Source organism: Salvelinus alpinus, chromosome 1 (assembly GCF_045679555.1).
Source record: "Salvelinus alpinus chromosome 1, SLU_Salpinus.1, whole genome shotgun sequence".
Taxonomy (NCBI): Eukaryota; Metazoa; Chordata; class Actinopteri; order Salmoniformes; family Salmonidae; genus Salvelinus; species Salvelinus alpinus.
Genome location: NC_092086.1, coordinates 83,313,055 through 83,336,173, shown reverse-complemented (window position 1 = coordinate 83,336,173; position 23,119 = coordinate 83,313,055). Strand labels below are relative to the sequence as shown.

The following is a 23,119-nucleotide window of genomic DNA, read 5'->3' as shown; positions in this document are numbered from 1 at the left end:
AGATGAGTCAGGGACAAACAGAGTTCAGCTTGGACTTGAACACTCTGGCTAAAGTTGTTTTGACATGTTGCTTGTTACTGTACTGTACCATTGCTACATGTTGGCATCACGGTGAATGATGAAAGAGCTCGTTTATACTAATTATGTTACATTAGTGTCAAAGTCAAAGGAATGTTGACTGTTTACTCAAACACCTAGTCAAATGGTGGCTGAATATCTGAGGGTCTATTTCTCACGGAGCTTGATTCTGAAAGTCTGTTTTTAAATTAACCAGAAGAATCTTCTACAATTTTCTCATGCAGGACCTGGCAGTCAGACTCGTCGGCCGGACCTGTTTATGTGTCCGCTGTATCTACAGAGCACCCTGAGGCCCCCATGGAGGGGGTGAGAGCCCAGGTCCTCTCTTGTCTCTACCTGGTAGAACCCCTAGGTGCCAAGAGGTCCCGACTCACACACCTCTGTCGCACAGATACCAGGTAGGCAACACCGTGAGAGGGAGGGAGGGGAGAGAGAATGCACAGCCTTTAAAAAATATATCCAGAGACACGCTTATTCTTTACCTTCTGTAATGAGGTATTCTCTGCTTTTGACTGCACCAGTATCTCAAGTGCGATCACTGCCTCTCAAAAGAGACACACTCATCTAGAGAAGGAACATAATGAATAGAAAGGCACCCCTGGTGCTCACATGATTTAGCTCTCTTCACATTTCCTTATAGATTTCCTGCTTCTTACCTGATCAATTTATTCCCTGCATGATTCTGCTGGGTTGTTCGGTAGAGTACCGCTGTTTCCATTTGTTTCGGCTGATTTAATGAAACAAGCCATGCAATGGAAAACAGGTGTCTAGAAGCACACAGAGAGAGAGAAGGGGGAGGAGAGGGAGATAGAAAAGTGTGAAAGGGAATGAGGGGGGCATAGAGAGGGACAGTAGGAGAGAGTGTTCTCCCCCTGAATTATACTGGGAGCTATTGTGCTGCTCTAATAGCCCACCATCAGTAGGGGTAGTTGACTAATCACTTAGGGCACGATTCCGATTTAGAAATTTACGGCAATCCTACACAAGCGTTTCCTATACACTTCTGAGTATTTGGTATTCAGACTTACCTTATTCAGTTGCATAACAGGCTTTGCAAGTGTGGTTCCCTTGTGCACGCTGAATAAATGTTACCACTGAACCACTGAAAACCCTCCCACTTGGTGGCCAACAGATTTTCTTGTGGAGTTTAATTCAATAGGGTTATCAGTACATTTATCTTAAGCCATCCCTTTAAAAACGGTGTACATTTCATTCTAATTTTGTTGACAGACTAGAATACATTGAGAGAACGATTTTAGAAAATAGGGATAAATGAAAGAAATCCATCTAAATACAGTATATGCATATTCGTCTCCATTTCAACACCAACTGGTAGATGAAAAAATACTTGATTAGAGTATACTACATTATTTTTGGCACATTTTAGCAGTGGTGGAAAAAGTACCCAATTTTCATACTTGAGTTAAAGTTAAGATAACTTAAAAGAAAATGACTCAAGTAAAAGTTGCCTAGTAAAATATTGCTTTAGTAAAAGTATTTGGTTTTAAATGTACTTAAGTATCAAAAGTAAAAGTATAAAGCATTTCAAATTTCTTATATTACAAACCAGATGACACGATTTTCTGTTTTTTTCATTTACGGATAGCCAGGGGCACACTCAGACAGACATAATTTACAAACAAAGCGTTTGTGTTTAGTGAGTCTGCCAGATCAGAGGCAGACTGCTAGCATTCAAAATGTAACGAGTACTTTTGGGTGTCAGGAAAATGTAAGGAGTAAAAAGTACATTATTATCTTTATGAATGTAGTGGAGTAAAAGTAAAAGTTGTCAAAAATATAAATAGTAAAGTACAGATACGCCAAAAAACTAAGTAGTACTTAAAAGTATTTTAACTTTACACCACTGCCTTTTAGGATTAGGAAAAACTGTAAGAATCATACAAAAAAACAGGTTTGAGGAGCTTTTACGCAAAAAAATACATTGAATTAAAAATGTCCACATTCAGTTCTTCTGCACATGGTGATGTTGGTAGATTAGTGTACATATAATTATAATAGGGAGAATAGTGTACAATAGTACTGTGGGTTATACCCTCATCCATTGCCTGCATTAACCATGGAACTGTGTAATGACACAGCCAAGTATGGCGCCATGCGTCAGGTTCAAACTTACTGCTTGGGCTGCGCTCCATAACGACTTCATGTATTTTTTTATATTATCAACTGGTACTAATGAACCTCAGCAACAACCACACGGCCATGATGGCGTTTACAGAGGAAGCAAATTAAGGTAAACGAAACAATGTAATTAAATGGAATGATAATTTAGGCTATAGGCCTACTAACTGAAGGGAACTAACATTAAATTGCCAGTTGAATGTGTTGTTTTTAGACCTACTGACGGTAGATACTGATAGTGGCAAATTTTTAACAAGATAGAAATAGGAAACAGAGAAAGTCGGGGTAGCCTATAATTAAGACATTCGAGAGTTCCCATCCCTGCAAGTTAGAAGGCCATACAATTACAATTCTGCATAATGGCACAGCATGCTTCAGTTTGCTGCCATATGACTGGTTTCACATTTGTCTCCAGCGATTTTAAGGTAAAATATATATATAAAACAAGAGTCATTTATATTTACAATGCCCTTATCCAAATGGATTACAAATGTACCTACTGGAGCTCTTACCAATAGCTCGTATTTAGTTGTAAATTATAGTGCATGGAGAATGGTGTTATTTCTATCGGGAAAAAGTAGATACTTTATCCACTTGGAACCGGCAGGTTCGCTAGACCTTATTCAAATAAAATCATATTGGTCACATACACGTGTTTAGCAGATGTTATTACGGGTGTAGCAAAATGCTTGTATTCATGGTTTCCTCTCGCGTAAAATTGGTGGAATTATTAGGGAATAAAGTGAAGGTCAGAATACGGTGTATCTGTAGACACACCTCCGCCACTCCGCCATGTCTGTAGACACACCTCCGCCACTCCGCCATGTCTGTAGACACACCTCCGCCACTCCGCCATGTCTGTAGACACACCTCCGCCACTCCGCCATGTCTGTAGACACACCTCCGCCACTCCGCCATGTCTGTAGACACACCTCCGCCACTCCGCCATGTCTGTAGACACACCTCCGCCACTCCGCCATGTCTGTAGACACACCTCCGCCACTCCGCCATGTCTGTAGACACACCTCCGCCACTCCGCCATGTCTGTAGACGCCACTCCGCCATGTCTGTAGACACACCTCCGCCACTCCGCCATGTCTGTAGACACACCTCCGCCACTCCGCCATGTCTGTAGACACACCTCCGCCACTCCGCCATGTCTGTAGACACACCTCCGCCACTCCGCCATGTCTGTAGACACACCTCCGCCACTCCGCCATGTCTGTAGACACATCTCCGCCACTCCGCCATGTCTGTAGACACACCTCCGCCACTCCGCCATGTCTGTAGACACACCTCCGCCACTCCGCCATGTCTGTAGACACACCTCCGCCACTCCGCCATGTCTGTAGACACACCTCCGCCACTCCGCCATGTCTGTAGACACACCTCCGCCACTCCGCCATGTCTGTAGACACACCTCCGCCACTCCGCCATGTCTGTAGACACACCTCCGCCACTCCGCCATGTCTGTAGACACACCTCCGCCACTCCGCCATGTCTGTAGACACACCTCCGCCACTCCGCCATGTCTGTAGACACATCTCCGCCACTCCGCCATGTCTGTAGACACACCTCCGCCACTCCGCCATGTCTGTAGACACACCTCCGCCACTCCGCCATGTCTGTAGACACACCTCCGCCACACCTTCATTTATTCAATCTCCATCCAAAACGAATAGCACACTATTCTAATGCTTTAGTTCAAGGTAGGAATACGCATAGAGAGAAAAGTGCATAAAAGGGAATTCCGTTCCATTTACGCGTGCTTAATTCTGGTCAGAATCGGGGCCTCAGCCCCACACTCATCACACTAGGCAGCATAGAGAGATTTGAACGAGACGGTTTGCCAACAAGACAGATTCACACGATTATGATGATTATCTCTGCAGGGTTTTCTCACTTCATTACATCAGAACTGAGCGGTAACGGAGATAACATCTCTGCCTCATTCTACTCTCTTTAAATACTCATAGAAAAGAGCTGGGCAGGCCTAGCATATTGGGTTTATTTGCAGTGCTAGTGGCATTAGGTTTGAGTACTTGTTGGCTTATCGTCGATAATCAACTCACTGTTCTTTGGTCTGCTGAGCTTAATAGCGAAAGCCAATGACACTGATATAGAGGAAATTGAAAGTGAAATGGTCTTAGTCAGTGTGTCTCTTACACCAAGGTTTGGTTGCGTTCCAGGCAGACTATATTGCAGTCATGCTACATCCCACTGGGCACAGATGTCAATTCAACATATATTCCACATAGGTTTAACGTAATTTCATTGAAATGACATGGAAACAAAGTTGATTCAACCACTGTGTGCCCAGTGGGATACAGCAACCAATGGTTGCTCGTCAAGTCATTTACTTTGAAGTCACGCATCAGATTGCTATATAATATGATGTGGTTATGTCTGGCAGGCAACTGCAATGTAGTCTGCCTGAAATGCGGCCGATGTGTCTCTCTGACTGTCTCATCTGAACCCTGGTGACGCTTCCTGTGTACTAACTTCCTGTTATTGTGTGTGATTTCCAGGGGCCGATCCAAGGAATGGCACAACAGAGTGAGTGGACACCTACTGGCCTCCAACCTTCTGGCCATCAGAGACTCATTCAGACCTGACCACAGAGAGACCAAGATCTAAGTCATAGCTCCGAGACAGAACCCAGGCCTCATCTACCCCGAGAGGGGAACAGATGAGGAAAGAACAACACAAACAGACAGAAGCCTGCAGGCATACAGCTGTAGCAGAGAGGACTGCAGGAGGGGGTGGAAGGCAGGAGGGGGAGCTGAGAAGTTGTCTTAAACCCAAGACCTGATATGAATTCCAGAAACCTTATATTTTTTTATGGAGACAATTGCCCCTCTGGACTCGCAGCAGGGGTTGTCTGATGAAGTGTTCAGGTGGAGGCGGTTGAGTTTTTCATTATTAAGAGTGATGTGGGAGCCTGTCACCAGGATGGAACATCTCATCCCATTTGAGTGACTGTTTCAGGCCTACTAATGCATGGCAGGGGGGCCTCCGACAGAGCACTGCCAGACGCCACAGGTTTTAAGAGTTAAAAACAGGGCCTGTGTAACAGTTCAGATATACCAAGAGCAGATCTACCTCTTTGGAGAGGAAAGCCTCGGTTGCATCACACTTTGAAGCGGGACAAAGTTAAGGATTCAGGAAAGCGTCCTCTTGCAGTTGTGAATTGTGAAGATTCTCATGTACATTTGTGCCATTGTGGTGGATATTCTGCGAGGCACGTTGCTGTCCTCGAAATTGTACTTTGTATTTATAATTTTACTGTCAAAGGGATTGTCTAATTACTTCATTTTAGTTGTATGTGTGTATTTGACTTGACACTACAGTGTTTCTCTGGTAATGTTGTAAACTTCAAAATGTATCACAGTATACTCACTAAAAGGGTCAGTTACACTATGTTTATAGATGTACATGTTCATGAATGTGTAGTTTATCTAATTACATTTTATTATTAATTACTTTTATTATTCCTCAAAATTATTTAACAAAATATTTGTATTCAGAAATATTCAAATATATTTACTTAAATATTGGTTTTCAAGCTTTAGGAAAACTGCAGCAATCCCTTTTTGTAATACGTGTGTTGAATCAAAATGACAACTGATTAAAATGTTGATTTCTCTAGTCTTCTTGCTTTGCTTTGTGTGTGTGTTGTGTGATAGTCTGCTTGAATCCCAGCCAGCCAGTCACACTGATTGTTTTCTCTGAAGACCCTGAAATAGCTAACAGCCAGAGGAAGATGATGTCACTCAGTGCTTTTATCACACACAAGATTTACAGGTCTGGACTTATGATGATGTTGAGTTCCAAAGACAAACATTCTCTCTCTTCCTCTGTTACAATATTCTTAGGAAATGATTTACGCTGTCAAATCGCCCACTCGTGTCATATTTGCATAATGACATTTGCATATCTTATTGATTAATCTCCTAGATCACATTATTGAATCCCCTTTAAGCACCTAGTACTGAGGCATTCTCCTAAAATCATGAATATGCTGAATAACTGCATGTGAAGGGGAAGCCAAAATACCTCACATGGTTAGGCCATCAGGCTGGATATAAAAGGGGATTTTGTGGAATTTCTATAACAGTCTTTTAGAAGAGAAACGTATAGCTTATAACAGGGCTAGTGCCTGTGGCGAAGATTTCAGATTGGGTTTGGGTAACGCCATCCCATATGGTTGAGCAATTCGGAAGTTTCTTGACAACTTGATGATTCTGGTTGTGTTTACATGTTCAGCCCAATTCTGAACTTTTTTTCACTAATTGGTATTTTGACCATTCAGATAAGCTCTGATGTGAAAATATCTGATGTGATTAGTCAAAAGACCAATTAGTGTAAAAAAAATACCAGAATTGGGCTGTCTTTGTAACTCAAAAGGTCAATATGGAATCAAAGAGGCCAGAAATATTACTCCACAGACCCTCGACACCAAACCTCTCCTCCAACAACCTAACACTAGGCAGCCTAGTAGTATAGCACAAAAGACCTGGCTGTGACTACAGTCCATGGAAATTGAAGTAAACATTTGAGGAAAAAACCCTTCATTTTGTGCAGTGCAGTCCACCGCCTGGCTGAACCAGAGACAGAATAAGATGAAACTATAGAGTACTGCTGAGGATCTCTATTCCACTGTGAGTAAATCCTATTGCAGGTGTTATTGAAGATCGGTGCCAAAACAATGTGGTAAACCATTTTCCTCCTGAAGCCTTTGTCAAAACACCTTCAGCACAGTCCTTCAACCGGGGACATGTGCACCAAAGTACCCATATTGTGGAAGATTGATACATTTTTAATAAAGGCACTGGGAATCGCTGTTCCAGTAGGTATTGAAGACTAGCTATAAAGTCATGCAGGGGAATGATAAAAGATTCATATAAATATGGATATTTCATACATTCTGGTGACGGATCATACACAGACACTTATCACAGTTTATGAGCTCAACTCAAGTTTAGAGGTGATTTATATTGCTCATGGCATCCTTTACAGCATAATACTAGTCTGTATCCATCTACAACAGTGCATAACTTTCCCATGGGAAAACACAGCCTTACAATTAAAGTCTTGGCTGCCTCTGAGTGTGAGATTATCACTTATCACTAAATTAGTAATTTAGTGCACCTGCTAACACATAACACTTAGTTGCGATGACAGAGAATACAATGTTGGTTTTGATGATTAATCAGGCTAGTCCAATTTCATTTGAGAGGCTAATGAGTATAATTTGAGGCCACGGATCTAATAAGTGAGCAACCACATGCTGTGGTAAACTCAGTAAAGCCCTGGCAAGGGGCAAAAGTCTTCACACAGAAATGGCTGAAGTGGAAAGCCATGGTGGACACCCTTTGCTCCAATGGACCCAAGAGGACCACCTAAGTAAAGCCAGTTGTCACAAGCTGTGCGAAGTCACTGATGCACCTTGTTCATTGAACCTGCACAGAAAATATATAGTATTTAACTAACAAAGGAGCCTCGCCAACCATGACAGGATATTTGGCATTGAGACAAAGACAAACTGATTAGTCCTCGTTATTTCTCCTTCCCCTTGTTATCATGTGAAATTTAGAACTTAAGTCAAGTCTAATCAATATCTGGTCAGTCCACAGCTACCTGTGCAATGAGTAAATAATAAGCAATTGTCCATTTAGCTGGACAAATCAATTCCATTAATCACACAGCTGATTATCAGGATGGGACAAGGCATTCATCATTAGTGTTCATTTAACCTTGGCATGCAGGTAAATAGCCAGGGTGAGGATCTTCTACCACTGTCACTTGGGAGAACAACTGTTGTCCCCAAATCTCTCTGTTGCTGATTCACACTATAAGGCAAACTGTGCCTAGCCAAGCCAAGCTGTACATGGGCTGGCTTCGTTACACATCCCCCATAGTTGCTGGAACCATGCTGAAAAGGACAAAGTAAATAAATTAAATAAATAAATATATTCAGTCAGCAGGTTTAAGTCAGACCTAAAGTGCGAATCATGCATTTGAGTCTCTACTGTGAGGAAATTATGGAGGCTTTAACAAAACCGTAGATAAAATGTAAATGCATCAATACAATAAAAATCTATTTGAAAATCATTGCAATTTCAAATACATTTTCAAAAATATATATAAATGGGAGCAATAATTGCCTATTGATATGAAAGTGGATTGAAAAGTCACTTTGATTCAATCTTTTTCAGGACAGGAAAGTCTTCTGCACTTGGCTGTCCTCAAAGTGACCAATACCACAGGTGCATGGGTTATAAATATGTATATGGGTTTCAAGTCAGATGACAGATGGGGTAGCTGGACTAAGATGACAGAAAACCTGTCAATTTCAAAGGCCCCAAAAATGAGGCTCAAATAGCCAAAATAATATGCTCTATTTAACCGTCCACACGGCAAGAAAGGATACATGTTTAGCTACTTATGCTTCCTTCCTTCGCGACTGACGTCTTTCATCTGAAATACTGTATTATTTGGCCGGGTCAGGATCAGCCCAGATTTACTGCAATAAACAGAGGTCAATGTCTAACACATACATCTCGAATCCCCTGTGCAATTATTGAGCTGTAGCTCAAGTCAGTATTGCTGTTTTGGCAGCCTCTCCAGACATTCCTCAATCTCTTGGTAGGTATTCTGACATTTATATGGAGAATGATGAGCAGGGTACTAGATCCTTTTTTTTTTTTTTTTTTTTTTTTTACAAGCAGTAATTTTTATTTTATTTGGTATACAGTAAGATCCCAGGTGACGTTAATGGGTTGAAGTGGCTCTTTATTTCTGTCGTCCGAGGAGATGGGACGAGGGCATTGTGATGTCACTATGATGAGGTCACATCCTGGAGACAGGGTTGATGCCCAGGATATCGAAGCCTTTGGCCATGATGGCGGCAGTGGCATCACACAGGAGCATCCTCCACATGTTTACCTTTACCACCTCACCTGTCGAGAGAGAGACAGCGAGAGAGATGGGTCAACACATAGATCGGAGGTCATTTCAATCCAATAAAATTACACAGAATCACATCCCAATAATAGAGCAGTCACTAAATCAATGTTCACGATTCAACGATCCATGGGACAATCAGGAGATCCAATAGAAATTAAGCCAGAGGGAGGGCAAATTAAACAGACGAGTCATTATAGGACATGGGCATTGATGTAATTGACAAACTATACCACTTCCCCTTCATTCACACTAACAAATCATCTGTTATTGTCATATTAGAGTCATTCAAGCACTTGGTAATGTCCATGCCATTGTCATCCAATGATATACATCCCAGTCAGCTCCTTTAAAACCAGTTTAGCAAAGGATGACAAAAGCAAAGAGAGGGTGTTATTGAGAACCACCCATAGACTACTCATGAAAGACTTCCATTGGTCTGTAGACCAGCATTTGTATGGTTAAAACTCAAATTGGCCTTCATTGTTACTAAGGGTGGAAAACAAGCTGACATTCAGAATGTAATTCTTTAGTATAGACATTGGGGGGGGGGAGGTGCTAAACTGACATATGGATTTTTTATTTTTTTTAAGATGGTCATACTATGGATCATTTAGCTATTTGATTTAGAATTTTAGGAACCCTTTAGGTATAAAAAAAATATATATATATATACACTGCTCAAAAAAATAAAGGGAACACTTAAACAACACAATGTAACTCCAAGTCAATCACACTTCTATGAAATCAAACTGTCCACTTAGGAAGCAACACTGATTGACAATAAATTTCACATGCTGTTGTGCAGATGGAATAGACAAAAGGTGGAAATTATAGGCAATTAGCAAGACACCCCCAAAAAAGGAGTGATTCTGCAGGTGGTGACCACAGACCACTTCTCAGTTCCTATGCTTCCTGGCTGATGTTTTGGTCACTTTTGAATGCTGGTAGTGCTCTCACTCTAGTGGTAGCATGAGACGGAGTCTAGAACCCACACAAGTGGCTCAGGTAGTGCAGTTCATCCAGGATGGCACATCAATGCGAGCTGTGGCAAAAAGGTTTGCTGTGTCTGTCAGCGTAGTGTCCAGAGCATGGAGGCGCTACCAGGAGACAGGCCAGTACATCAGGAGACGTGGAGGAGGCCGTAGGAGGGCAACAACCCAGCAGCAGGACCGCTACCTCCGCCTTTGTGCAAGGAGTAGCACTGCCAGAGCCCTGCAAAATGACCTCCAGCAGGCCACAAATGTGCATGTGTCAGCATATGGTCTCACAAGGGGTCTGAGGATCTCATCTCGGTACCTAATGGCAGTCAGGCTACCTCTGGCGAGCACATGGAGGGCTGTGCGGCCCCACAAAGAAATGCCACCCCACACCATGACTGACCCACCGCCAAACCGGTCATGCTGGAGGATGTTGCAGGCAGCATAACATTCTCCACGGCGTCTCCAGACTCTGTCACGTCTGTCACATGTGCTCATGTGCTCAGTGTGAACCTGCTTTCATCTGTGAAGAGCACAGGGCGCCAGTGGGGAATTTGCCAATCTTGGTGTTCTCTGGCAAATGCCAAACGTCCTGCACGGTGCTGGGCTGTAAGCACAACCCCCACCTGTGGACGTCGGGCCCTCATACCACCCTCATGGAGTCTGTTTCTGACCGTTTGAGCAGACACATGCACATTTGTGGCCTGCTGGAGGTCATTTTGCAGGGCTCTGGCAGTGCACCTCCTTGCACAAAGGCGGAGGTAGCGGTCCTGCTGCTGGGTTGTTGCCCTCCTACGGCCTCCTCCACGTCTCCTGATGTACTGGCCTGTCTCCTGGTAGCGCCTCCATGCTCTGGACACTACGCTGACAGACACAGCAAACCTTTTTGCCACAGCTCGCATTGATGTGCCATCCTGGATGAACTGCACTACCTGAGCCACTTGTGTGGGTTCTAGACTCCGTCTCATGCTACCACTAGAGTGAGAGCACCGCCAGCATTCAAAAGTGACCAAAACATCAGCCAGGAAGCATAGGAACTGAGAAGTGGTCTGTGGTCACCACCTGCAGAATCACTCCTTTTTTGGGGGTGTCTTGCTAATTGCCTATAATTTCCACCTTTTGTCTATTCCATTTGCACAACAGCATGTGAAATGTATTGTCAATCAGTGTTGCTTCCTAAGTGGACAGTTTGATTTCATAGAAGTGTGATTGACTTGGAGTTACATTGTGTTGTTTAAGTGTTCCCTTTATTTTTTTGAGCAGTGTATATATATATATACACAAATTATTTGATAAAATATTGATGTTGACCTTTACTACTAAAGCCCATTGAATAATATTCATAAATGGAAAAAAGGTAGTCAAAGAATAAATCATAAGAAACAAGGTTGAAGTGTCTGTCCTAAAATAAATTAATATACACACACACACACGTTATCTTTATTTAACTAGGCAAGTCAGTTAAGAACATTCTTATTTTCAATGACGGCCTAGGAACAGTGGGTTAACTGCCTTGTTCAGGCATACACACATACACACACACAGTAGCATTCCAGGTGAAGCTGGTTGAGAGAATGTCAAGAGCGTGCAAAGCTGTCAAGGCAAAGGGTGGTTTTATATTTGAAGAATCTCAAATCGAAAACATATTTTGATTTGGTTAACACTTTTTTGGTTACTACATGATTCCATATGTGTTATTTCATAGTTTTGATGTCTTCACTATTATTCTAGAATGTAGAAAACAGTAAAAATAAAGAAAAACCCTGAAATGAGTCGGTTGGTCCAAACTTTTGACTGGTACTGTACATAAAATATAATATCAATATTACCCAGCTATTTTTAAACATATTTAACCCATGTTTTGGGGTAGGCACCTTCTTACTTCCATTAGTTTTTTTAATAGGGTACCGGTTACCTTCAGACGAGTGCCGTGACACTTGTGGGGTCGTGAGAACACGATCGTGTTTGTGAGAGTCTCCCCTTTCCATAGAGTTCCATAGTGTAGTGTGTATCAATCGACTCTAGGGGGTTTATGTGCTATAATTCACACTCAATTTGGTTGCGAGTAGGTCTAACTTGGGGGCTAACTCGTGAGCAGCACGTTAAGTTAACACTCTGTGATATGCTAAACCCTGGGTAAATAGGACTTAACATTAGCGACGCGGCCCACTGTAGGGTAAATGCTTACAGATGTGAGCGGATTGGCTAACAATGTCACTTGCTCTCTGACACCTCTGAATGGTGTGGTTTGTGATTGTCCCTCACAATGGGATATTAAGGATTATTTGAGGCCAGCCGAAGTCTGAGGCTGTGCACGATAGCAACTACCGAATGGCAAAGCAAAGAAAAATCGCAGATTTTAAGAGTACTCCTAAAAGGGATATGTATAACCAGCATTTAGTATGGACCATTGGATGGATGAATGTAATGGAGACAGATCAACTAATAGAAAGACGGACACTTTCTCAGTCTCCATCACCCCAGTGTCTCTGCCCTACCTGTCTGGCGGTCCTTCTCGATACAGTAACAGCTGTCGTAGAACTCTGTGAAGGTTGTGGCCAGCTCATACAGGTAGTCACACAGCGTGTGGAGCAGCAGGTCATCCAGGATCTTCTGCAGGATCTCAGGGAAGCGCAGGAGACACTTGCCCAACTTCCACTCCTTGTCGTGCTCCAAGAGCACCTCCGTGGTCTCTGCTGCTTTACGGAGCGCTGCCTCGTCGATGTTAGCCAACCGGGCTATGGACCTGCAGACACAGGAGGGGAAGGGATATGTGAAGTAGGATATAAATGGCAGACCAGTTCCATTTTATAAAGTGTACCTACCTTGTGATTACATTGTAACTAGGCAGGTTATCACATGATTATAGCAACGCGTGTTAGGTGGGACTACAATTGACTTGCAGATCCAGATAGTTCAGTTCGTTGGAGCATAATCTCTCTTGGACAGATGAAATTGCGAGAATCTGTCAAAGCTCACATAGGATTACGTGACTACGAGCAGCAGTAGTTCCTGGTTTAGGGTTTGAATCATTGATTATTTGGACGAATCAGGATGCGGCGAAGGCAGTGCTTAAACTGGCACAGTGACTTTCAAGCTTGTGTGAGGATGATAAACGGTTTCCACTAGGTTCCACAGCCACAAAGTCAAAATTGTCTATATCATAAAAAGTAATGAAAGCAAACATTCCCTTTTTGGCCATGATAAACATGGGTGAAATTAGCCGAAGGGAGTGGTTTGGCCCAGAGTTTCCATTTGCGAGGGAGGAGACTTCGCTTCCTTCCTTTGCCCAAAGGTAATCACAATTGTCAATGGCATTTCCCCCCCAGAAGTAAAACAGGAAATGATAAACTTACGTGAGATAATTTTACTTCTGGGTAACCGAGATTAGTTGGAGCATTATGCCGGCTATCAAAAGAGACTATATCTGATCCTTACTGGGGACTGACAGTGAACCAAATGATCCCAGAACAATGCCATTGTGTTCTTTGGCTATCTACAACCGCAGATCTACAAGATGAGCAGCATCCGGGGTTTCAAACCCAATGCTCAAACAAACGTGTGTAACCCCTCCACAGCAGGAGCCACCGCCACCTGGGAGTGCACTATTGACTTAGTCTGTTACCATCGACCACCCTGAACAAGACGGCTTTTCCCCCCTCCACTCATGTACAGATAAATGGAGACAGATTGGGGGCGTGGCCACTCTGGGTTAATACCACCAGGGGACTGTAAGGGTAGGGGGTGAGTGTAGCTCCCCAGGGATGGCTCACCTGATGCGGGTGAAGGCGTAGAGGAGGTAGGCGGCCGTGTTGCCCCGGTCGTCTAGCATCTTGTCGAAGGAGAACACGTAGTCGTTGATGCGGTTGTGAGACAGGTCGGCATACTTGATGCAGCCGAACGCCACCGAGCGCTGGGCCTTGGTCAGATCCTCCGTGCTCAGAACCTGGGGCACACAGACATCTTATGATCAGAGTTACAGCCAATCAGCATGTGTTCAGTCACTTGGTATCTGAGATGGGTCACAACTTGTTTCTGTGTGTCACAAGATATCTGGGACAAGTTGAAGTACTGTACTGCTATGAGTTGGACCTGGCATTCTGACATCCATGTCGAGTCAAATACCCTGTTAGGTACGGACAGGCTCACAAGTACCGAGAGAGAGTGGATTGTGTTCTTTAGCATTTGTATGTATAGGATTTTTGTGCTTGAGTGTTTTGAGCAGGGCGGGTTAATTTTAATGAGGTTGGGACAAAAATCTAATTTTACTTGTCACATGCGCCGAATACAACAATGTAGACCTTACCGTGAAATGCTTACTTACAAGCCCTTAATAACCAACAATGCAGTTTGAAGAAAATAGAGTTAAGAAAATATTTACTAAATAAACTAAAGCAAAAAATAAATCAAGTTACAACAAAATAATGAGGCTGTATACAAGGGATACCGATACCCAGTCAATGTGTGGGGGGTACAGGTTAGTCAAGGTAATTTGTACATGTAGGTAGGGGTAAAGTGACTATGCATAGATAATAAACAGCGAGTAGCAGCAATGTAAAAACAAAAGGGGGGGGGGGGGGGGGGGGATGCTCTCGATGGTGCAACTGTAGAACTTTTGGATGATCTGAGGATCCATGCCAAATCTTTTCAGTCCCTGAGGGGGGAAAAGGCTTTGTCGTGACCTCTTCACAACATACTTGGTCGTCCGGAACAGCTGGTTCTCTCATGCATGCTTCATGTGGCAGGGTTGGGCACGTGGCCAGCCCTGTGGTGCCAACGATGCTACGTAGGGGCCTGGAGAGAAACGGGCTGAGGGGGGTACGCTTACTGCACTAACAAAATAAAAATATCTCAGAATAGATCTGAGTTGGCTCCCTCAGCCGGCGTTTGCTTAATTGATTACGCCCTAGGGAACAGCGCAATTATACGCCCACTAACTTTTCCGCATAATTTAATGCAGCGTGTGTAACTTTCAATATCCTTGACAATTATAGGCTTAGCAGAAACATATCAGCCAAACCACACTTCAGAGGACCTCTTCTTGCTTCATAGAAACAAACACAAGTAATAGGATCAGAAAAAAAGAGGCGGGCTGCGATTTGCAGACAGACAGCTATGCCAGGTGGAAGCAGTATGCGTTTCTGTATCCCAGAAGCCTTTAGAACACAAAGATTAGAGAGAGAGGCATCGTTCACAGCGCTGTGTTCAACGCAGGAGACAATCTGCAAGAGCAGTAGCTGTTTGTTCTCTGTTTAAAACTCCAAATGGACTCACTGTTGAGCTTCAGTAAAGACTTCACACAGCCAGGCTAGTTTCACGCTCATTAGTAAGATGACTGTTCAGGCTGTAGTAATGACGTTTTCTACACTCTCCTGTCAGTGTTTGGGTGGGTGCGTGTGCGGTGCACTTTCGTCCCAGCCAAGTACTATCAACTATCACACCTGATTTGGCCTTGCGAAGAGTTGAAGAGTTTATGGCTATGCAGTAATGTTGGAAAGACAGGCAGCATCCATTCGTCACCTTGTCCCTGTCCTTCTCCTTGAGTTTTTCCATGGACCTCTTCAGGCCTTCGTCCAGCAGGTCCATCAGCCTCACCGTATCCCCGGAGCGAGTCTTAAACTTCTTTCTGTGGACAAACAGACAAAGACAACACTCAGGCCCTGTTCAAATCCACCTCAAAAACACATCCTTCCTTCCTTCACCACTAATCTAACATAAGTAGTGTTCCACTTACATGGCTCTATCCAATCATGTTCAATGAATGAAATCATGTTCAATTAGTGATCATGAGAAAGGAAGTGTGCTTTTCCACTTTCCCGTATTGGACTGTGACCAGCGTTTGACAGTGCTTCAGCTTCCTCCCAGGCTACAGCGAAGTACCAGGCGCTAACCACCACTTAGTTGGCTCCTCTCACCTCCCCTACAGCCTCTTATGACCAACACAACATATTCTCTGCCTGTGTTTGATGTTTTATTAATGCACTACGTGACATTATCTGCTCGGTAACGATACTCCGATTAGCCATACACAACAAGACGATGCGCGACCAATTGGCCAATAGAGCAAATAATGGACAAATAAAAGCGAAGTGTGCTAATTCAATAGGCTGCTGAGGCCACAAGTGGGTGGGTGTTCTCTTGGACGGCCCAGTACAGTATACTGAGCTATGAACACTAAATTAGGCATGTGTCTGTCGGAGTATGCCAATCTGGGTCGCATTCATTAAGCACCAAATGGAAGAAAATGTACTGAAACAGGAGGGGCACCCTGGACTTGTCCAATAAGAATCACAAATTTTTGTTTTCTGTTGCAAACTCTTTTATTGTTGAGTGCCCTAATGAATAGGACCCTGGAAAAAAATAACTTAAATAATTTGTAGATACTCACTTGTCCTCTCCCAGCACCACTCCGAAACCAGCGTGCTCCACTCGTGTCACATTGGGGTCGTACCAGCCAATCATCTGAGCCGCTGCAAACACTACCTGGAAGTGGGTGCCCTGTTGTGAAAAAAAACAGACATGCGCATAATAAACTAGTCACAAAAAAAAGCACAAAAAAAGAATTGAACACCAGTTGAATGTTGCGACAGAGTTTGACAGGCTATTAGTGACGGTGAGCCTAATGATTTTGCATGTACGATCCAGTCCAGTAGAAACTTCAACAGCATAAAAATGACAGTGAACACTCAGACAAGGCAATGCTTGTGGTCTTGAACTAGTGAGTGGGCAGCACTCTGAAGTCCTCTACTCATACCTGTCCCTGACTGTCTTCTCACAGAGAAACCAAGACACAGACAGCTGACCCCAAGTGGATTACATTTTCAGCAGGTGACACCGCTGGTGTCAAAGCCAGGACCTCAGAGGCACAACAGAGGTAGCATGGTCCCAAATTTGTTGGTCCCAAATGCTGTCCTTGTCAAAGCCAAACATGTATTGCATGACAACGAGTAGGCATGATAGCACAAACAGACTGGCACTCAGACTTCCCTCCACACCCTCCTCACCTGGCCGCTGTCCGTCACGTAGATGATGATGTCTGCCTTCTCGTCAAAGAGCCGCTGGCGCAGGGCGGCCAGGTCTGATGTGTCGTAGGTGTAGCCACCGTCAGACTTCACCACCGTCAGGGGGATCTGCTGGCCCGGGGCAAACACTATCTTACGGCCCTCATCCATCTCCACCAGGCCTGGAGGGAGGGAGGGAGGGAGTGAAAGAGAGTGATTGAGGAAAAAATGAGTGTGAGTATTGCTGAGACAACAGTGCCCCCTTCTGGTCACATAGGCCAACTACAGCAACCAACCTGAGCCGAAGAGTACATGATGTCCTTCTAGCTCAATATGAATAAGCTGAAAATCAACTGAATGACAACGTAAAGCTATCTTTGTTTTGATTGATTCAAACTGAATGACCTTTGGCCTCAAACTCTTTGACCACGGCGGTCATCTTCTCCTGGTAGAAGGACTCTCCTCTCTCGATGATCTGGATATCCAGACAGTTGTAGACCTTCTGGAATTCTACGAGAGACATAAAGACAAGAGTTGGAAAGGTAAATCTCTGTTACAGTACAGTAGCAACACCAGGGGAATATCAGTACTAAACACACTGCATGTCTTTGGATGAGACTCGAGGAAATTAAGTCACTCATTCAGTGAAAGGAAGAAAAAAAGAGAAAAGGATGGAGCAACCTAATTGCCCTTCCTCAGCTGGGTCTCCGTGGGGACTGATGGCTGATAAAGGCATTGGGAACATATTGTCTCTCTCTCCCTATCTGTCACGTCAAGGTTTAAATCCTTCCAGAGATCGCACACAGTATGGAGAGCTGTGACCTGTCAGACGTCCGACGCCTCACGCCTGCCATGACCTTTATCACACACACACAAATTAAACAGAACTGACAATAGAGCAGTCACCCTGAAAACTAGTGTGAAGAACCTCATCACCCCATGTGAACCTCCCATTGTGAAGATTTTAACAACTCCATGACACTGATAAACATCAAACAGTCCAATATGGCCAATGCCACAACTTCATGTGTGTCTGATTGTGACCTTTCATTCAAAGCTAAACTACTGCAGCCTATATCTTTATTTTTGTGAATTTACTTGTGCTAAATAATGTTATCTTTGACTCTTCACAGTACTTGGCATACGGTCTAACTACCCCTAGATCAACACCTTTATAATACATTTTGACTTTCATCATCCATTCATCCCACCCACCCTTCCTGGAAACGTCACAGATGAGGTTCCATCCTTTGATGAAAGCTGGGTCTTTGCTCTGCAGCTTGACCACACACTGGTAGGCCCTCTTCTTAAAGTCCTCCTCCTCGTCAAAACGCTTCTTAGACTCCTGGGACACACAGACAGTGAGGAATCAATCATATCAGCAGGGGAGACAATAGGCAAAATATCTGATGACGGCTAGTGAGGAACAGAATGTATTGTATGCCTAGGATAGTCTACACAACTCAAAAGTTGGCCAAAGGAAAGGACATGCCATGTCTAATGCCATACCCTTTTCCTTTTCTTTTTTTAAACCCACCACCTCCATCTAGTGGTCAACTTTATAGAAAAAGCTGATGTTTTGGGTGGACTCACTTTGTAGAAGGCCTGCAGGTCTCCGATAGGAGGGGATACAGTCAGGTAGTTTGGGAACTTGTCTTGCAGGTGAGCGATGAGCATCCCAAACTGGGTGCCCCAGTCCCCTACGTGATTCAGCCTTGGGTACAAAACACAAATAAATGCAGTGATGACATGGTAAACAAACACACACACAAAAAAGGATATACTGCAGGGCAGGATGTCACATAAATAAACTAGCATACGGTGCATTGTAGGGGTGACTCCGGCTCAGTTGGCATTCATTTGGCTCAGTCATGGTATATTAGTGACTGGCATTTGCTACAGATGTTTAATAATGTACCACAAAAACTATACACACATTCATAGGTTTTGTTTAGGTACTGTTTTATTACCATTTATTTTAGCATGTACTTTAAGTAAACACCTGGTCATTTCTGTACCATAAAATAAAGTGTTACCAGTACACTTCAAAGAGATAAACTGAATTTGTATTTTTACGTCATATTTTGACTGACCTCAAGACGTCGTAGCCCAGGAACTCAAAGAGACGACACATGCTGTCCCCAATGATTGTGGAGCGCAGGTGACCTACGTGCATCTCCTTGGCGATGTTAGGAGATGAGAAGTCCACAACCACCTAGAAAACCCAAACACACAGAAGATTCATCCCCACATTTAAAAAGGGAAAAGGGCAACGGCTGGGTCTGTAAAAGCAGGATGTTCGCCTACCTTCTTCTTGCTCTCTAAGCGAGGAGGTTGGACACCGTTGAGTAGCAGGTTGGTCAGCAGTTTGGACACAAACGATCTCTTAAGGTGAATATTGATGAACCCTGAGGGTACAAAAAGCTATGTAACAGCCCTCAGTTCATTGAGCACATGACTATAATCAATTAAATCTAGAATCCTTAGTTGCTCCATCCATTTTTGGACTTAGAAATTAATTATATATACCCATTGATTCTTGAAGAATATAACTTAAAAATGCCTCATGAGCTCAAACTGTAATACCCCTTCAGAACCCAAAATAAGCTTGCTTTGCTCCATTGTTTGTAAACTACGTAAATGTGAACAAACACTGTATATAGCCTTAAAACATGGTTAAAACTATATCATGGATGGTCAGTCCTGGCATCTATAGCTCAGACTATGAATTTCATAGTGGTCACATTTCTCCAGGCCCATCCCTCAGCTTTGTGTTTGTTTCAACTAAGGACTCTATCTTAAATATTGTATGCGGGCAAAAACCTGGTCCAGCAATTTCTGTCTTCTCAATGAGCTCATTGTCAGGAATGTTCTGCTGAATATTCTCAGCGATCTGCCTGGGGTTAACTTTCAGGCCCTTTGATTTCATCATCTGAAACACAAGTCCAAAACAATTACACTCCCATTTCATTCACCACCTAACTGCTCAAATGAAAGTTGAGCTGTTGATATTTAGGCTATATGCTAAACTCTCTCAGAAAGAGCAATCGATAGAGACTGAAAGAAAGAGTTACAGTGGGAGAGAGATCAGAGGGACAGCGAGACAACACAAACACATATCAAAACAGGTAAGAAATTAAGAGCGAGTGTAAAAGAGATTCAGAGAAAAGAAGAGTCAGAGAATAAGATCCATCAGTGTTCTAGTCCCACCTGGGCCATGGCCATAGCGCTGTTACACTGGTAGTCCCCAAACTTGGCCTGCTGGTTGGGGGTGACGGCCAGGGGAGGGTTCTCCAGGTCGGGGCAGGCCTCCCGGATGGCCTCCCCAAAGATCTCCTGCAGGCGCTGGTTGATGTTCATCATGGTTTTACTGCACTGGCTCCTCTCCTCCTGCAGACTCTGGATAGGGAAAATAGACAGAGAGCACAACAATACAATGTATAGAGGACAACCTATAAAGGCAACGCAGAATCTCTCCTCCCCTCCCAAAGGATCTTTGGGGGAGAGCATAGAGAGACAGCCCTTCAGTAGAACATATAGAGCAACTCAGCCTCTGTCTCTCTCTCACCCTCTCTTCTGACCAGTAATGAAAGAGGACATAACAGGTTAAACTAAGCATTTAGTCACCTCCTGTGTGCATGAACAAGAACGATAGCTCAATCTCATAACATTAATGTAGCTAGAGCGGCGTGTGGAAATTCCTACTCGTGATCACTCACCCTTTTGAGGACATTGAGGCGGTATTTGAGCTTGGCATTCTCCTCTCTCAGCCCATCCAGGTGTGAGGACAAGCCCAGGCCCTGTGGGTTCTTCAGGCTCTCGAGCTCTGCAGTCAGGGAATGGATCTCCAGCTCCTAGACGGAGAAAGGGTTCACTGTCAACAACATGTCCTGCCTCCACAAAAACATTGATTGAGGTACAATGTGCAGTGTATGACAATATTCAGGCCTTTGACTCATAAACTAAGGCTTAGGTACTGATATCAGCACAGATTGAGGAAATCAGATGTCACACCCGTCAGAACAAAATTGAAACCGTCAGCTAGCTAAGTTAGCTAGCAAATAATTGTCTATTACAGAATAATGTTGATTTAATATGATTGTTATCAGTAAATGTCTAGATGGGAAGGGCCGCACACTGCATCTTCCTTCGTCATCAACATCAAAGGTGTTATCAAGACAACTGGGAACTTTATATATAAAAAAATAAATATTAAAAAAACTAGGTCAAATCATGACGTCAGTGATCTTCAGGTTGAAAGTCGGAGCTCAAGAAAGATGCCCGAGTTTCCGACTTTCAATTCCGAGTTGGATGACCGTTCAAAACGATTTTTCCCAGTTGGATCTTGATTTTTTCAGAGTTCCCAGTTGTTTTGAATGCGGCATGAGTGACAGCTGACTTACCTGTTACCTGTCCATTGGTGTAAAAGTACTACTATTTATATATTTGACAACTTTTACTTTACTACATTCCTAAAGAAAACAATGTACTTTTTACTCCATACATTTTCCCTGACACACCCAAAAGTACTCTTTACAATTTTGAATGCTTATCAGGACAGACAAATGGTGCAATTTACACACTTATCAAGAAAACACGGGTCATCCCTACTGCCTCTGATCTGGGAGTCTCACTAAACACACATGCTTAGTTTGTAATTATAAACTGGGTGGTTTGATCCCTGAATGGTGATTAACTGAGAGCCGTGGTATATCAGACCTTATACCAGTGTATGACAAAACATTTATTTTTACTGCGCTAACTACGTTGCTAACCAGTTTCTAATTGCAATAAGGCACCTCGGGGGTTTGTGGTATATGGCCAATATACCACGGCTAAGGCATGTACCCAGGCATTCCGTGGAAGAACAGCCCTTAGCCGTGGTATATTGGCCATATACCACACCCCTCCGGCCTTATTGCTTAAATAATGTCTGTGTGTTGGAGTGTGCCCCTGCCTATCCGTACATTTTTTAAACAAGAAAATTGTGCAGTCTGGTTTGCTTATAAGGAAGTTGAAATTACTAATACTTTTACTTTCGATGCTTAAGTATATTTTAGCAATTACATTTACTTTTGATACTTAACAGGTTCAGTATATTTAAAACCACTTACTTTTATACTTTTATTCAAGTAACTAACTGCTGAGTGGTGCAGCGGTCTAAGGAACTGAATCTCAGTGCTAGAGGCGTCACTACAGACATCCTGGTTCCAATCCAGCCTGTATCACAACCGGCCGTGATTGGGAGTCCCATAGGACGGCGCACATTGGCCCAGCGTCGTCCGGGTTTGGCCGGTGTAGGCCGACATTGTAAACAAGCATTTATTCTTAACTGACTTGCCTTGTTAAATAAAAGGATAAATAAATAATAATTGAGTCGTTTTCTATTAAAGGTATCTTCACTTTTAGTATGACAATTGGGTAATTTTTCACACGCACAGAGCGAGACTGGCTGGCTAGAATACAACAAAGATAACACTTTAGCCTGAATTCACGTTTTATAGCAGATTTCAAGCAGCTAGCAAGCTCCTGCAACGTTTAGCTAGTTACAAGCAGAACTACAAGTTGGCTAGCTGCCTTGCCACACATTACGTCAGCAACTAGCCAACATGTCCACGTTGGCGGAGCTACACTTGCTTAATTTCATTGCATTATTGCAAACCAAGAGGTAGGTAGGTATACGTAAAGTATCAGAGCTGACCTGCTGTTGAAGTCGGGACATGTAACCAGCCACAGGATCTCCCATTTTCAGTACAAGTATAGAACAGTAAGTTAGCGTTTGCTTCTGTTGCTAAATGACTTTCTTTGAATGCGAGTTGAACCCGGCTTAGATGAGGAAGAGGCATTGAAGTTAAATGTCGGAAATTCTATTTACCGCCCTCGTGTGGGGTACCCAATGTACTACCACAGTCGAATAGGTAGGTACTACAGTCATAGGCTATAACGTTATGCTTG

At 43.4% G+C, this 23,119-nt stretch overlaps 2 protein-coding genes across 3 annotated transcripts in view; one reads left to right on the top strand and one right to left on the bottom strand.

Moving 5' to 3' along the window:
• The window catches only part of LOC139532028 (rho GTPase-activating protein 7), a 100,965-nt gene extending 95,097 nt beyond the window's left edge, over window positions 1-5,868 (top strand). For both annotated transcript variants that reach the window (XM_071329137.1, XM_071329145.1), the window contains exons 13-14: window positions 303-476; window positions 4,746-5,868. In XM_071329137.1, coding sequence (XP_071185238.1) covers window positions 303-476; window positions 4,746-4,854 — 283 coding nt within the window. In that variant the 3' untranslated portion in view covers window positions 4,855-5,868. The remainder of the gene's footprint in view (window positions 1-302; window positions 477-4,745) is intronic.
• Window positions 5,869-8,995: 3,127 nt separating this feature from the next.
• Window positions 8,996-23,074, bottom strand: LOC139532041 (arginine--tRNA ligase, cytoplasmic-like). Its single transcript, XM_071329156.1, has 15 exons — window positions 22,866-23,074; window positions 20,884-21,018; window positions 20,375-20,563; window positions 19,988-20,096; window positions 19,472-19,572; window positions 19,258-19,379; window positions 18,758-18,878; window positions 18,380-18,509; window positions 17,570-17,674; window positions 17,168-17,346; window positions 16,552-16,661; window positions 15,684-15,789; window positions 13,937-14,109; window positions 12,662-12,909; window positions 8,996-9,179 (listed from the first exon to the last, which is right to left on the bottom strand). Exons 1-15 carry the CDS (start codon window positions 22,908-22,910, stop codon window positions 9,070-9,072), a joined length of 1,983 nt encoding a protein of 660 aa, XP_071185257.1. The 5' UTR covers window positions 22,911-23,074; the 3' UTR covers window positions 8,996-9,069.
• Window positions 23,075-23,119: the final 45 nt, after the last annotated feature.

What these genes read in the sequence shown, in the direction of transcription:
- LOC139532041 (XM_071329156.1), bottom strand. Translation starts at nt 22,910, where the DNA reads ATGGGAGATCCTGTGGCTGGTTACATGTCCCGACTTCAACAGCAG. An exon ending in TGTCCCGACTTCAACAGCAG is followed by an intron (nt 21,019 to 22,865) that starts GTCAGCTCTGAT and finishes TTCTCCGTCTAG; the next exon opens with GAGCTGGAGATCCATTCCCT. An exon ending in GCCTCAATGTCCTCAAAAGG is followed by an intron (nt 20,564 to 20,883) that starts GTGAGTGATCAC and finishes TTCCCTATCCAG; the next exon opens with AGTCTGCAGGAGGAGAGGAG.